Source organism: Pagrus major, chromosome 9, assembly GCF_040436345.1.
Source record: "Pagrus major chromosome 9, Pma_NU_1.0".
In the NCBI taxonomy this organism is placed as follows: Eukaryota; Metazoa; Chordata; class Actinopteri; order Spariformes; family Sparidae; genus Pagrus; species Pagrus major.
Genome location: NC_133223.1, coordinates 20,468,646 through 20,484,301, shown reverse-complemented (window position 1 = coordinate 20,484,301; position 15,656 = coordinate 20,468,646). Strand labels below are relative to the sequence as shown.

Below are 15,656 nucleotides of genomic sequence, written 5' to 3'. Positions count from 1 at the left end.
TTACTTTGCAGATTCAGATTGTTCGGGGTTGATAGGCTATTACTCTTGACATGTAACCAATCAGACAATGCTGTGGGCCCCACACTGAGTTAGATTACTGAGTTGGGTTACTACAGATAGAGTGAGGCAGCTGCATCAAAGCCAAAGTAGTGAGATTCACATAATTTGGACCAATGATGAATATTGGAGCCGGTAATTGGTCTGGCATGATCTGATATGGCCGTTTTGTTATTGTTCCATCATCATCATAATTAATCTTGTTCCAGGACCATCATTGCAACTGACCAATCATGTTTTTGTATTGTTATAGCTGTGCGACTATACGCCTGTGGAAGAAGTTATCCTTTGTAACACATGTTAAACATTGTGAAAGGGTCTACTTTAACCCAAACCATATTTTCCTTAAGCTCATCAGAAAACGGAAAAAAAAGGGAAAATAATAACTGAACAGCACAATAATGTATCTCAAATGGAATACGAATCCATGTCTCCTGAGTGAGAGTCCTATATCTAACCCACTCAGCCTTGTCAGCTTGCTCTAGATGTGTTTTTCGTCACCGTTTCGTAAGTTGAAATGATGGTTGTGGAGCATCATTAATTGTAATTTTGTAGGAACAACACCAACACTGCTATTTCAGAGTCTCTGACTACATACAGAGAGAGGCAGAGGCATCAGAGCCAAAATAGCACATTTATAAGTTAATTTAATTTAGCGGCAATCGGACAAAAAAAACACAGATTCCGTTTATCTTACAAATTGCAAATATCAAGATCCAATAATTGGGCTGTCACTATTTATTTTCACTATGTTTTGTGGCTCGTGAGGCTGAGACTAGCACCCATCTTCTTTTGAGGTAAGAAGCTATAGCATGATCTTCAAAAAAAGACCAATACGTATGTGACTCAGTGGATATAAAAGCAACCTCCGGGCTTTTTGGCCTCTCCAAAGTGTTGGATGAGAGCGAGTGTGACTGCTACCAGAAGGTCAGGATGGATGCTGTGTTGACATGGTAACGTGTGAATGACGAGGTGGGATAGGGGCTAAATTGGTTCTTTGTTGGTGGCGCAGCTGTCACCTAAAGGGAGGTTCCCCCTATGGGGCCCAGCAGGACTCCCCTTAATGAGGAGACGAGTGATGGAGACACAGATGACTCTGCTGCTGCTGCTACTGATGCTGCTGCGTGAGTGTGAATGTGACGAGCACCTCCTGTGTATGTTAAAGGTCTGTTAATATGTGGTGAGAGGTCCAGCTGCTTTTGTTAGGCTTCAGTACCTTGAAACCCAATCTAAAAAACTGGAGTAGCATTTGCTGAGTGGCACAGAATAACTGCCTTCCCCAGTGGATTGCTGGGAGTAGTGGGATTATTGGATCCTGCCAGACACGCCCCAGGCATGTGTGTGTGTGAGTGTGTGTTCTCTGAACCTGATCCCCCTGCATCACCAGCTGCCATGTGCGCACACACACACACACACACACACACACACACACACACACACACACACACACACACACACACACACACACACACACACACACACACACTCTAATAAAGTGTGATACAATAACTGTACCAGTGAGGTCTCTCTCTGTCAGTATGTACAGTATGTTCATATACTAAAGTTCCCATGGTGCATTGTGCTATTGACCACTGACATAAGGTCGCCTTAAGAGAGGCGATAAATGAAAGGAAGTGTGTAGAGGAGATATGGAGGGGGAGGGCTGAATACGGTCTGTTTGTACAAGCTTGTTTCTAGAGGCCTGTAGAGGGATTAAAGGATCAGCCCCTGATAATTTCTCTAGCTCTCTCTCTCTCCCTCTATCTCTCTTCCCCTCTTTCTTCTTTTTAATGATTCAGTTCAGCATCCACATTGTTTCTTTCTCTAAAGAGATTCATGCAAGCATTTTTTCAGCATCAGAGGGACGTATGTCAGCGCTTCCTTCTGCCCAGTCATCACGGTCACTTTCGGAAAGTTCCTGTAAATAAATGACTGTAAACGAAACCCTTCTTGATGAGGCGCAGACATTATTCATGGGATTCTATGCCCATAGAGATCTTCCATTAGAGATTAATGGGAAGGAGCGAGAGGTCCGTTTCCTATTCTTGGTGTCAGATATAGATGCATAGACTCGGCCCTGATTCAGGAAAGAGGAAAGAGATTGGGCAGAGAGAGTACAAACGGATGAAAATTATAAGAAGTTGAAAGGCGTCAGATTTTCTCTCAGACTGAGCTCTGTAGTCATTATTCAGGCGAGATAATTGTGCAGTTTTAGTAAGGTTATATAGGGGTGACTGTGCGTGCTGGGCTTGTCTTCATGTGCGTGTTTCTCCTGCCCAGCCGACCACATCCACCCACCGCGGCCCACGTCACAAGCCCAGCTCTGAGAGTCGTCCACAGGGTGGAATTACAGCGCGGGCCTCTACTCGAACGGCTCGATTGTCTCGGCTTTGGAGGGGACGGATTTATTGGATATCTGAGAGAGCATTCTCTCCTTCCCCTGCACTCTCAGCAACCTGCTTAGAGACAGGCCTGCATTATAGATGAGCTCCTGGCAGCTGCTACACTCTCACAGCGCTCAGGTTACCCCACACAGATACAGTACATGCATTCGCACAAATGTGTAAGCAGCATCTGTGTGGAGCAACTGTGAGCATCACTTTGAGTCCTGTCAGGAACTTTTAATATCCATTTTCTCTTTCCACATATTTTCCCTTCTTTATTCTATTATCAAGTATCCAAAAAGGCAACGAATGCATAATTAAAAAAACACATTTGCATCATTTCAGCAGCAAAATGATCTGTATTAGAGGGATCTCTTGATTGTGGTTTGACCTACGCTGAGGAAGAGCTGTGCATTCATGCCCACGTTCCCCCGCAGAGGGCAACATAACCGAAGTGCGTTTGGATTGGACTTCCTGTCTGCCCTGTCGCCCTCAGAAAACGTCCACGTAACACAGATCCAGCTCACTGCTCTGCCTCTCTGTCTCCTCCCTCCTGGACTTTGATCTTCTGTTCCCGACTGTACAGCCTTGCACTATCTCTCTCTCTCACTCTGTGTTTTCTACTGCCCCCTCAAACTTGATTGGATTTCTAAGGCCATGTCCTCATGGGTTTAAAACAGGGGGGGAATCAAGTGTCATTTGCAAAGCAATTGATTCAGTGTTTTGTACAGCTTTTTTTGGCCTGGATTGGTAAACAAGCACAGACCGGCTGGATAAATGGCCATCTGTTTGTCAGAAAACACGGTGTAAGTTACGGCTGCAACAAAATACAGCCCCCACGTGTAGGATTTTATCATTTCTGACTTTGAGTGGTAGTGTTGAAAAGGATACTGTTGGAAAGAGCATTGCACGCCATCTGAAATAGGGAGATAATGAAAAGAAAGAAAGACAAACTACAAACTAAAACTTTTGCTATCATAATAATTTGATCTAAGACAATATAATCAGTATTTTGATATTTACAATATTAATGAGGTAATAATACAAACTCAGAAATTTGTATTTTTTTCCGTAACTGATGGAACTTGACTGAACCTGACTTGTTCAGTCATGAAAATGAAGAGTTTGTTTATTTAGTTGGTTTAGGCATAAAAAGGTCTTTGTCTTCTGATTTCTTCCCCCAAACTACATAGTGCACCTTTAAACAACAACTATGGTAGTGAGGCAATGTTTTTAGGACTAGGTTCCTGTTTTGTATCTTTGTTCACTGACTCCATTGATCTACAGGTGCCAGTCACATAATCATGATTTTAATTAGGTTTTTTTTCTTCAGTGAAAATTAAACTTAACCTGCTCAAATTGCAATATCAATTAAGATAATCATTATATAATTTTTTCCCCATATCGTGCAGCCCTACAGACAACATGTTGCTCTGTGTTTAGGCGTTTAGGAAAGGTGCATCTCTTTCTTGACCCTGGTTCTGCAGCGTCTCTTGTGTAACACTAATAGGCAGATTGAGATGATACAGATTTTCTCTTGGTGATTCAGCGACTGAAGGAAACTAGTAGGTTTGCTGTGCGGCAGGTTACCGGCCTGTGGTGGCTATGGCTAGCTGGCTGGTTAAGCAGTGAGAACGGGCTGTGTGTGCCAGATGTTTCACTCTCAGCAGCACTAATACACAGCAAGACTTCCCCACTAATCCCAGCTATACTGTTACTGCCTCACAGAGAACATAGTAAAGCCCCACTTGTGTGTGTGTGTGTGTGTGTGTGTCTGTGTGTCTGTGTTTGTGTGATTGGTTAAGTCCAACTGTTTCCCTGAAATTTCCCAGAATTCCATTATTAGGATCTACTTTGCAACGTCTTTCATTTAGCAACACTGTCTCTTATGCTGTTTTAAATCCTGATATTTTTTTACAGCAGTGTTTTCACTTTATAGTTAAAAATAATCATAATTAATGTAAGCTCTTTCAATCCCAGATCTATGAGAGGAAATGAGAGGATTGCACTTCTCTTTGTGGAAGTAATAGAGCCCCATGGCAACAGTTATATTCATGTTTACGTTGCATCAGAAGTGTCTGCAGTCATCTGTGTTTTTTTTTAATCTGCATTTCATTTGCCACTTACTTTATAATTTTAGCTAACCTGTCTCTCTGTCTTGTTCTGTATCTGCAGGTGATTTTCAGCATTCAGTCAAACCAGTGTGTTAGGACGCGCCCGACTCCTCATCACTGGGTAGCCCATGCACATGCACGACACCATGGGTAGTTCCCCCGAGGTGCTCTCGTGGACTTCTTGCCCCAGTCTGCTGGTGGGTAAGCTGAAGGAGGAGCTCAAACTCACCGTGGTCGGGGAGGCCATGAAGAAATCAAACTCGCCCAACTCCCAACCTCAGCCTCCTCAGGCCCCTGCCTCCAATTTACCTCCTCAGATTATCACAGACCTGGCCCCGCCAACGCACCTGCCCGTTCCCCTGCAGACGCTGCAGACTCCGGGCCAGGATGAGGACTCAATGCTGGGGGGTATAAGTCCCCCAAACACAGCCTTGAGCGTGGACTCGACTCGGAGCGAGGGTGGGCACTTTGACAACAGCGTGCTCCAGCTGCAGGAGCATGACCATGAGGAAGCAGGATCGCCGGCCTCGTGCGAGCACGGTGGATGTGGCAGTGGGATGGAGGAGCAGATGGGAGAAGGGGAATGTCCCATGCACCAGAGTGGAGAGGGGAGACAGGGCCACCACCATCACCACCCTGATGACATCAAGCTGCACTTCCACCGAGCCGGGCCAGGGTCAGGCGGCTTCTTAGAGGGGCTGTTTGGATGTCTGCGGCCTGTCTGGAATATCATAGGGAAGACCTACTCCACAGAATACAAGCTACAACAGCAAGGTTGGTTCTGTTTGTTTTTTCATTCCTGCATGGCTTTAATTAAGGAAACTAAATGCTTTGAGTTTAACTCAGACATCCCTTTAAGGCCTCAGAGAAACAAACTTCAGATTCCCTCCCTGTTTCTGCTAACCGTAACTGAACATCCATCTTTAGCTTCATCCTACTGTGTGTTGCGTGTGAAGCTATACAGCTGTCAGTTTGAATTGAGGTCATGGTAAAGGTAGACTCACCTTGCTGCAGGGCTGCCTGCACAGGCTGGACACAGAGGCTACAGGATACGAGTCGAGGTCAGACAGAACTGGGCTGGGTTTTGTGGTTGATCAGCTAATGTCTAAATGTGGTGGGCTGGAGATCTCAGCAGCATACTGTAGCTTCAGTGCTACGCTTCCAAACCACATAACGAGGATGGAAGAGCATATGACTCACTGTTTGAGCTGTTTCTAAGTCATTTATAGCAGTGTTGCACAGGGCTTTAGGTTTATTTTTGCTCAGTGTGGCTTAAAAATATGAAATACGATATTTAGTGTTACCATGTTTAACCATGTTTTCTGTGTTTTGTTGTGCTGTGCCACACATCTGTAAATTTCATTTAGGATGCTTCCAGGAGAAATAAACTTCATGACATTTAAGTTTCACATTTTAAAGGGGTAGTTTGACATTTTCACTTTTTATTTTCACTTCCTGGAGTCTTGTTGTCACTGTGAGGTTGCCAGACAAACAGTGGAACCTCAAAGAAGTAACTTCGCCCAGCCATGAAATAGTCCTGCAGATCAACCAACCCCCCCCTCTCTTTTTTACTTTATACTTTATATTTTCAAGAACATATTGGAATACAGTTAAACATGGTATAACAAACAAAACAGTTGGTCACCTATGTATTGATACAGGCGTTATACTGATGGATATACACATCAATAGATATTTTCTCTATCCCTTGAACAGCAGTAACAGTATCGATTCATTCAGTGTTTCATGGAGGTTTAACCTGTCAACATTTTCGCCCTACGGCGTTCCTGCTGGCAGCTAATGTCTTTATCTTTCTGTATTTGTCTTGCACAAATAAATGACATTTTAGCTTGTCGACCCAAACTTGTGGAAGAACATTATGAACACCTTTTTTTTAGCTTTTATTTTGAAAAAATATACTTCACTTGTTTCCAGACATGTGGGAGGTTCCATTTGAGGAGATTTCGGAGCTGCAGTGGCTGGGCAGCGGTGCACAAGGAGCCGTCTTCTTGGGCAAGTTCCGCTCTGAAGAGGTGGCCATCAAGAAGGTGCGCGAGCAGAAGGAGACGGACATTAAACACCTGCGGAAACTCAAGCACCCAAACATCATCAGCTTCAAGTAAGTCTACAACCACTTGCATGTTATCTGATATTTTCTTCTTGTTTTAGCTGGTAGATCTCTGGTTGACAGGTGTTGATCTCTAAATGTGTTTCTGATGTGTTTTCACCATCTTAGGGGCGTGTGCACTCAGGCACCCTGTTACTGCATCATCATGGAGTACTGTGCCCAGGGCCAACTGTATGAGGTGTTGAGGGCGGGGAGGAAAGTGACCCCCAGGATGCTGGTGGACTGGGCCTCAGGCATCGCCAGCGGCATGAACTACCTACACCTGCACAAGATCATCCACAGAGATCTCAAGTCTCCCAAGTGAGTTTCTGCTTCATGAGCAATCTTTATTTGATCAAAAACCATTGAGCAGGACCCAGATTTACAATTGTGTTGAATTACAATAAAAATACAGTTAAATTAAATGAAATTGCTGCAGTATAAAAAGCAGAAAGTTTGATATTCCCTTCTGATTTCCAGGAAAGTTTAGTATGTTTTTGTTCTGTCCTTAACATGCAGCAGCTGATCTGTAAATTTCAGGAAACAGCTCAACAGCCTTTTTCAAGATTTCTTAGCCCACAGCAACAACAACAATTCATCCTTTCAGCTCTGACATTAACTCAAAGGCCATTCTCAGAATTCATAAAAGCTAGTCGCCCCATCGTAAGAGTAAGACACAGTGTCCTGTCTCCTCCTGCTCGTCCTGTCTCATCCTCTGCACACTGTAGCCCTGTTCCTCTAATCAATATCTTCATGCCGCAGCAGTGCCAAACACTGTATTAGTCAGCAGAACGATCGCGGGCTGAATGTGCTTGAAAGGTCAGCCTCATTCGGCTAATGGGGTGATTCAGATGCAGAAATGTGCTTCTGTAACAGCTGAGTCTTTAAGGCTTAGATTGAAACGCTGCAAAATGAACTCACACCGCTTTAAAACCAGTCGAATGTAACAGGAAAAACTTGGTGTTTAACTGAGGGCATCTGACCTAGATTAATCTGTCTGAAAGCGTTCAGGTCCAATATGAAAGTAAACATGTTTTTACAAAAACTATAGTATTTCTATACAGTAGATTATCAATAGATCATCATAAGACATCTGTAAAGTAGGAGATATTGTCTGTCCTTTTTGGTCTGACCTTGCCAACAAGTCTTCTGTGTCCTCTGTTTTAGTGTTTTGGTCACCCACAACGACACTGTGAAAATCTCAGACTTTGGAACGTCCAAAGAGCTCAGTGACAAAAGTACAAAGATGTCATTTGCCGGTACGGTGGCCTGGATGGCACCGGAAGTGATAAGAAACGAGCCTGTGTCTGAAAAAGTGGACATCTGGTGAGTACTGACACAAATTTAAAATGTTTGAAAATAGAAAACATCATAGATAAAAGTCTGTGGTGAGTCCTTACTCTCTTAACTCATGTGTTGCAGGTCATTTGGAGTTGTGTTATGGGAGCTGCTGACCGGAGAGATTCCCTACAAAGATGTGGACTCCTCTGCCATTATTTGGGGCGTCGGCAGCAACAGTCTTCACCTTCCTGTCCCCTCCACCTGCCCGGATGGCTTCAAAATCCTCATGAAACAAACATGGTGAGTGTGGATCACGTATTATGTTTAGTAGCATCGTTGTCCACCACATCTGCTAAAATATTGAAGTTATTCTTCAAGATAAATGCTAATGATGCACCACACAGGATTACCCCAAACTGCAACTTAAAATCGGGGCATTCTTACCAATTTAATTTTCTCCCCTCTTCCTTTTTTTGCTGATTCAAGGCAAGGCAAACCCAGGAATAGGCCTTCATTCCGTCAGATCCTCCTACACCTCGACATTGCCTCTGCTGATGTCCTCGGAGCTCCTCAGGAGACCTACTTCAAGTCTCAGGTTAGCACTATAACACAATAACCTTCTCTTTATTTAAGTCACAAGGTTCTAGACGCTTCTTTTCTTAAAACAAGTTTGATACGTGCTTACAATGAGTGTAGAGCTCAAGCCAAAGACAGTAGTTCAAGATGATATTGTTTCTTTTTGACACAGCGCAGGGTTTAAATCATCTGATGACGTTTCTGTCTTCGAGTGGGTTGTCAGCATTATTTTCTCTGTCCATCCATATTACAGTCAGAGTGGAGGGAGGAAGTGAAGAAACATTTTGAGAAGATCAAAAGCGAAGGCACCTGCATCCACAGGCTGGACGAAGAGCTGATCCGACGCAGGCGGGATGAACTCAGGTAAGATAGAGGAAAACATAACCTCATTTCATAAAAACATGTTTTCTGTTAATGGGATGGATTATCTCTGTCTGTCAGTAACAAGTAAACAAATTCTGTAGCATCTCCTACTCTACTGCACAGATGTATTTTTCCATTTAAATGCATCAGAAAGGCTTTTGCATGTTAGACCATTGTGTGTTTTAACGGCAATTTAATTACTTGTGTATGGAATTATTACTTGGTGTGAACGATGTAAACATTTGTCTGCATTTCCTGTACACATTCAGGCACGCTCTGGACATCCGGGAGCACTATGAGAGGAAACTGGAGCGGGCCAACAACCTCTACATGGAGCTCAGTGCCATCATGCTGCAGCTGGAGGTCCGAGAGAAGGAGCTAATGAAGTACGTAAAGTTATTTATCACTGCTCCTTCCTTCCATTATCAAGCCTTACTGGTTGTCAGTGTATGTCTGTTTCCTCCTTGTCAAAATTATTTTAAAGTAATGGAACTTTTTTAATTATTACAATGGCCTGGCAAGACAACTGAGAGCATATTCATCTAGCGAGAAGAACAGAAGAAATAAAAAGTCACTGCACAATAGGGCATTTTTTGAGTCACATCACATATCCGCCTGAGCTTCTTCGGCATTTATTTGTCTTTGCTGGGGAATGACTCAATTAAAAACAGTGCCAATTTATTTCCTCCCTTCATTTGCTGCCAGTTCCTTGACTTATTTTTTTTCAACCTGTGAGGCTTTCTCTCCTGTTCTAAATAATTGCTGTGTATGTTGTCTTGTGTTTCACAGAAACAGACACGTTAATAGTTTTTTAAAATTTACTTAAAGGTGCACTACACTGCATGTTGTTTTGGGGAAGAAATTTTAACGAGAAGAGAAAGATCTTCATTGACTGATATTTTTTTTTATGCCTAAACAAACTAAATAATGAAACTGTCTTCATTTTCATGACTGAATTAACGGAATAAACAAACTGACCTTAAAGGACAATGCAATTTCATACTGTTTTACTTTGTTTATATTTGGCAGACCCTGCCACCTTTCTAGCTTCAAACAGTGCTCTGGGGACCTTGAGTTTCTGATATTTCTAATGTTTGTATTATTACCTCATCAATATTGTAAATATTATGAGTTTGAATTTCTTCTCCAAAACTACACAGTGCCCCTTTAAATTCTTTCTTGTAAAATCATATCAGTCCAGTGTTTGGAGTAAAGATAACGTTCTGTAGAACTGAATGTGAATGCTGTTTATTGTTCTATAACTCTAAACTAATCCAGACATCCCTGCAGGAGAGAGCAGGCAGTGGAGAAGAAATATCCCGGCACCTACAAGCGTCACCTGGTCAGACCCATCGTCAGGTCCAACGCCGTGGAGAAGCTCATTAAGAAGAAAGGAAGCATTTCCCACAAACCTGGGATGCCCCCCACTAAAAGGTGTGAAACTAAACACAAAAAGTTCCAGTTGCTATACATCCATTAGCATAGCATGCCTTATATAGATGGGATTTACATTCAGTCATATTGAATAAGTGACTATCCTTCTTAGCTTAGATACATTTCGTTAATGCCGCCGAATGCATTTCTTACAGGCCTGACTTGCTTCGTTCTGATGGCATCCCCAGCGTCGACCCTCTCCCCTCCCCCTCGCCACTATCAGCCAGCCCGAAGGTGTCCACGCCTCCCGGCAAAGCCCGGTACAGAAGCAAGCCTCGTCACCGCCGCGCCAACAGCAAAGGAAGCCACAGTGAGTTCCCTGGGCTGCTGAAGCCTATCGCTGGGCCGTTAGAAGAGACACAGTCTCTTCAGGAGCAGCAGTTCCACCATCACCACCACCACCACCCACCCACCGAGGGGCCCTTCCTCCCCTTGAAGGGCCGCGAGGAGGCCGTCGTCAACTGTGCCAACAACCTGCGCTACTTCGGCCCCGCCGCCGCCCTCCGTAGCCCTCAGACGGACCACCTGCAGCGCCGCGTGTCTGGCTCCAGCCCTGACCTCATATCCACTGCTGTGGATGCAGACACACGACAGCGGACTTCATCCACCAGCTCCAATCCTGTCCCAGGTGCTGGTGCTGGTTCTTTGTGTCCCTGCTGCCAGGCTCACCCCTTCCCTGGCTGCCTACACTGTCAGGAGACCCCGCCTGCATCCAACCACCCAGAGTTGTCCCACTACTCACTGCTCAACACCCAGGAAAGCGCCCCGACCTCTTTGGTGGTTCCAGGCAAAGATCTGGCATTAGAGGGAGAGGCTACGAAGAAGGCCGAGCCACAGGAACAAGAGGCATGCCAACACAGTCACACCCTGCCCAGTGCACTGCCCCGCACTCTCAGACCTCTCAGGAAGGTGAGCACAGCTGGAGGCCTTGAATCAGTCTGTACTGTGATTTTGTTAGGTGAAAGATGGGTGATTAACAGCTGTAATTGCTTCTCTCATAGGGTGGCGATGAGTCATCTGAGGAGGAGGAGGGGGAGGTTGATAGTGAAGTGGAGTTTCCAAGGAGACAGAGGTAAAATACAGTTTGATACCTTGACCGTCACTGTGTTGTAACACTGTTACATCATGTGGTGCAACAAAAGAAAACTACAAAGCGTTATATGGCTGAAAAGATCAGTATAGGTACACGTTAATAATTGTTCCTCTGCTCCCTCACAGACCTCACCGCTGTATGAGCAGCTTCCAGTCCTACTCCACCTTCAGCTCAGAGAACCTGTCTGTGTCTGACGGAGAGGAGGGAAACACCAGCGACCACTCCCACAGCGGGCCCCTGGAGAGGATGAGCGCCAGTCAGGAGGAGCACCTGGACGAGCTGCTGTCGCACACACCAGACATCCCCATCGACATCTCCACCCAGTCTGACGGCCTCTCTGACAAGGAGTGCGCCGTCCGCAGGGTGAAGACCCAGATTTCGCTGGGAAAACTGTGCTCGGATGAACACAGCTACGAGGTCAGTACTGTGGATGAGTGTGGTCCTGTTGTGTTAGGTCAGTATTTTTAGCAGCGTGCCTCCAGGGATAGCAATGTCAGTCTGTTTGGTCCAGACCGAAATATATCAACAACTAGTGGACAGATTCAAAAGGTCGTTCTTTGTCGTTTATGAAAATAAATGAAGAATCTTCATACTTTTTTTGACATTTAATAAACTAAAAGATTAGTTGTACCCTATTATATGTCTTAATACATAGATATTATGTAGATTAAAATGCAGTTAATGAGCAAAGCATTAAAATATCAAAGTCCATGATCACTTTAGCTGTCCTCTGTGCTGATGTTCCTGCGTCCGTCTCTCTCATCTCTCTCTCAGAACCCGCTCCAGTTCGGGGACTCGGACTGTGATTCGTCAGAAGCAGAGTGCTCCGATGCCACCATCAGAAACAACAAAGTCGGTGCTCCTTCCTCATGGTGAAACCCGCCCTAGGGCTCGCTTCTGTTTTGTTTTGGTTTTTTTGCCTGGAGGCCGTCGTGTCCCACTCTGCCCTGCAGAAAACACAGCAATAAGAGGACGACAGTGTAAACAAAAGCTCCCTATAGCAAAAGCCCCCATGCAATCTCTCCCAGAACCCCCTCCAACCCCCTACCCTTCCCTTCATAAGACCCTCATCTCTAGCACAGCATCCAGGCAACCCATGGCAGGGATTCCCTTTTGAATGATAATGTACAGTAGATAGTGTAACATTCATAATTTATTTTTGTCTGAGTTTTGAAGGAAAATTCAGGACTTCTGTATGTTCTCTGATCTGAACAGAGAACAAAAACCTGACATTTTGAAACTGAGCATGGGCTAACTGTGTGTTGGGGAGAGACTGAGATGATGATGATGAGAAGGAGGATGTGTTGGGGCGCTGATGTATCAGACGCTGACAACTAGCAGTGTGGAGTTAGGTCACTGCTATTGTGGGATTGCTCTCAGCATCTTACTGTTTCAGACCAAACCAACAAGGACTCCCTTCTCCTCGAGTAAGACCGACCTGCTTTCTTATGAGTTTACAGTGCAGACAGTTCCCCTCACCTCCTCTCCTTCCATCCCGTCCCCACCATGCTGAGTGGGGAATGGGGAGCTCATAAAAAAAAAAAACGTGTGAACACCAGCATGAACAACCTGCCTCGCAACCGGACTCCCTCCCTCCCTAAAAAAAAAGAAAAACACCACATGTGTCTCGTCATCAGGATCCCCGCTGAACTGTCCCAGCATGCCCGCGCAGCTTGCTAACTGCAAAAAAAGCTGCCAGAAGACTGCATGAAGGGGACAAGCTAGCAGAGCAGCAGAGATGAAGAGATTTAAAAAAATAAATAAATAAAAAAAGACTCTTCCTCTGTGACCCAGCTCATCCTTCCTCGAGACACGCCAACGTCATTGTCATCATCAATCAGATGTCATGACCAGAGTCGTTGAGGGAGTTATCAGTGTGAATGTGTCTGTGTGTGTGTCTGTGTGTGCGTGTGTGTGTGTGTGTGTGTGAAGCCCTCTCCTCTCCATTAGACATCACAGTTTCAAGTCTCATCTCAGGATTGTTCGAGGACTGCGAGAAACTGGACTGGACCAATTGTCGTATGTAGGAGTCTTCTTCGAGTGGCACATATTTACGGACCATGCTAGCCTTGATGTTCAACCCATTGTTGTTAATGTTGTAGACATGTAGAGCGTTTTAGTTGCAATCCAGGTGCAGTATCTCATTTCTTCTAATTACTAGGTGCAGCGTCTCCCATGTACCATTTTTTAGCAGGGTAATAAGTCCCAAAAATGCTCATCATTTTGTTTTTTTTGTGCTGTAGTGAATCAAACAGCAATAATATACAGTAAGTCGGAGCTCAGGTGAGAATGAAGTTGCTGGCTCAGGATCCGCGGCGTCTAGCTGGCTAGACACACTACAGTGACTGGTGGCTAGAGGAGAGCAGCAAGTGTCAAACAGCTTATTTTAAATTGTCCCATTAATTTCGTGATCTTGCCTTTCCAGATATTGATGCTCAGGTTTTTATGTTGCCGATTGACAGCAGGAGCAATATAATCACAGCCACCAGATGGCGACAGTTACAATGACTTTCTTCTCCTTGTGTTATGTAACGTCCTGGTTCGATTCCTTCAAATGATCTGCTGTTTCCCAAGAACCCCAGCAATATTACTCTATTTTGTCTTGTTGTCTATGAAAAGGGATACTGCACCTGCGAGAGCTTTATTTTTATCCCTGTTATCCTCCTTACTACTTACTTCGCCAGCCAGGGTTGAATTTAACGATAATGATGTCAAGATGTCAGCTCAAGTGTATGCAGACGGCTGAGTTTCAAAAGTTAGGAAATATAAGCCAGAGACAAGGCCACAGAGCATTCACACTGCTCTTGGTTTTCAAACAACCTCATCTCAGTGTTAGTTACACCTGTACATAAACATCTGTAAAATGTAATGTAATCCTTTTTTGTCTTCTCCCTTTAACGTATCGCACAGCTCCGACAGCTTCGAGCTCCTGTCGATGATGAAATTGATCAGAAAATGTGTATTACATCAGTATTGAAGACTACAGGAGGGTGTGAGTCGTAAGAACCGAGTAGCACAAGGTGAATCTAAAACTGTACTGATGGATAAATGACCGAAAGCAGCTGCTGCCTTTCCTTGATCCTCCTTCAACCTTCTTCACTCTGTTTACGTACGTGTGAAATAACCTAGTGTATTGTAATGACTGGGTAATCCGATCAAGCTGTTAATAATAACATTGTCTTTCTGGCATATATCCTGTGAAGTATGATTGTTGTAAAGTTTTAATTTAATTTTGATTCTTGTTTTTTTTTTTTTTTTCTTTGTAGCTGGCCTACATGATTATTGAATTAATTTATTATGAATGACTGGAAAAAGGTGTTGAGTTTCTTTTTAATTTCAGGCAGCTTCAGAAATGTCATGACCTATGATTTCTCCTGAAAAGTATTATTTAAAGGAAGCACAATGAAGTGGTACGGGAAGAGGACAGTATTTGTATGGGAGAACAAAGGCATTGTCATATCACGGGAATCTGATGTCATTTTTATCTTTGTGACCCTGCAGGGGACCATTCATCATTTAGATCATGATTTAGCAGACTTAACATCAGTATTTAGTAACATCAAGTGTTTCTAAAGCTTTTGTTATCTTGACAAAAGCTATAAGGAGTCACTCAGTCAGTGGACTGTCACAGCAGGGTAAATGAAACACTAAGCCTGAAGGCAGAGATCCCTCCCTCTCATTTTTAATCAAAATACCAGTTACTTACATTTGAATTTCTGTGAAATTGTCTCTAACTGTGGACATCATGTTGCCTCATCCCATGTATCAAACATCTGTTTTCTTTGTTACTTTCATTTCCAAACTCCCTTTCCTGTTGAATGGCATTACGATCAACCAATCCTGTCAGTTTCCTGTATTATCCAGTGTACAGTGCAAAGGGTATCTGGGAGAATAAAATCAGAGCAAACAACTGCATGGAATAAATGCTGATGTACTGTACCCAACATGTGGTGGTCTGTCTCTTCTGTCACACAGTAGATATATTTTCATATTATATTTTCAGTCATTTTTTATTCCTCTACATAAAGTTTTGTATCAAAGGCCACAGATTTTGGTGGAGAACACTAACTCCCTTCAGTTAACACCGGCCACATCTGAAGACACTTTATATAGAATACCTGATGTGGACTTAAAAAACACCACACATGACGTCTGTAATTATTTGTGTCATCTCCTCCGTAGATCATTAAAATACACCAAATTCCCAGAAAAAATACTGAGGATATGACTGGAGGCTACAACCCTGT

At 43.9% G+C, this 15,656-nt stretch overlaps 1 protein-coding gene across 4 annotated transcripts in view; it reads left to right on the top strand.

Annotated features, from left to right (window-relative positions):
- The window catches only part of map3k13 (mitogen-activated protein kinase kinase kinase 13), a 34,165-nt gene extending 18,812 nt beyond the window's left edge, over window positions 1–15,353 (top strand). For 3 of the 4 annotated variants that reach the window (XM_073474339.1, XM_073474340.1, XM_073474338.1), the window contains 13 exons: window positions 4,617–5,329; window positions 6,491–6,674; window positions 6,792–6,983; window positions 7,830–7,988; window positions 8,085–8,243; window positions 8,430–8,538; window positions 8,773–8,882; window positions 9,152–9,268; window positions 10,161–10,316; window positions 10,472–11,225; window positions 11,318–11,388; window positions 11,535–11,826; window positions 12,184–15,353. In XM_073474339.1, the coding sequence (XP_073330440.1) occupies window positions 4,684–5,329; window positions 6,491–6,674; window positions 6,792–6,983; window positions 7,830–7,988; window positions 8,085–8,243; window positions 8,430–8,538; window positions 8,773–8,882; window positions 9,152–9,268; window positions 10,161–10,316; window positions 10,472–11,225; window positions 11,318–11,388; window positions 11,535–11,826; window positions 12,184–12,285 (3,051 nt within the window). In that variant the 5' untranslated portion in view covers window positions 4,617–4,683 and the 3' untranslated portion in view covers window positions 12,286–15,353. The remainder of the gene's footprint in view (window positions 1–4,616; window positions 5,330–6,490; window positions 6,675–6,791; window positions 6,984–7,829; window positions 7,989–8,084; window positions 8,244–8,429; window positions 8,539–8,772; window positions 8,883–9,151; window positions 9,269–10,160; window positions 10,317–10,471; window positions 11,226–11,317; window positions 11,389–11,534; window positions 11,827–12,183) is intronic. The other variant, XM_073474341.1, reaches the window with a different exon arrangement.
- Window positions 15,354–15,656: the final 303 nt, after the last annotated feature.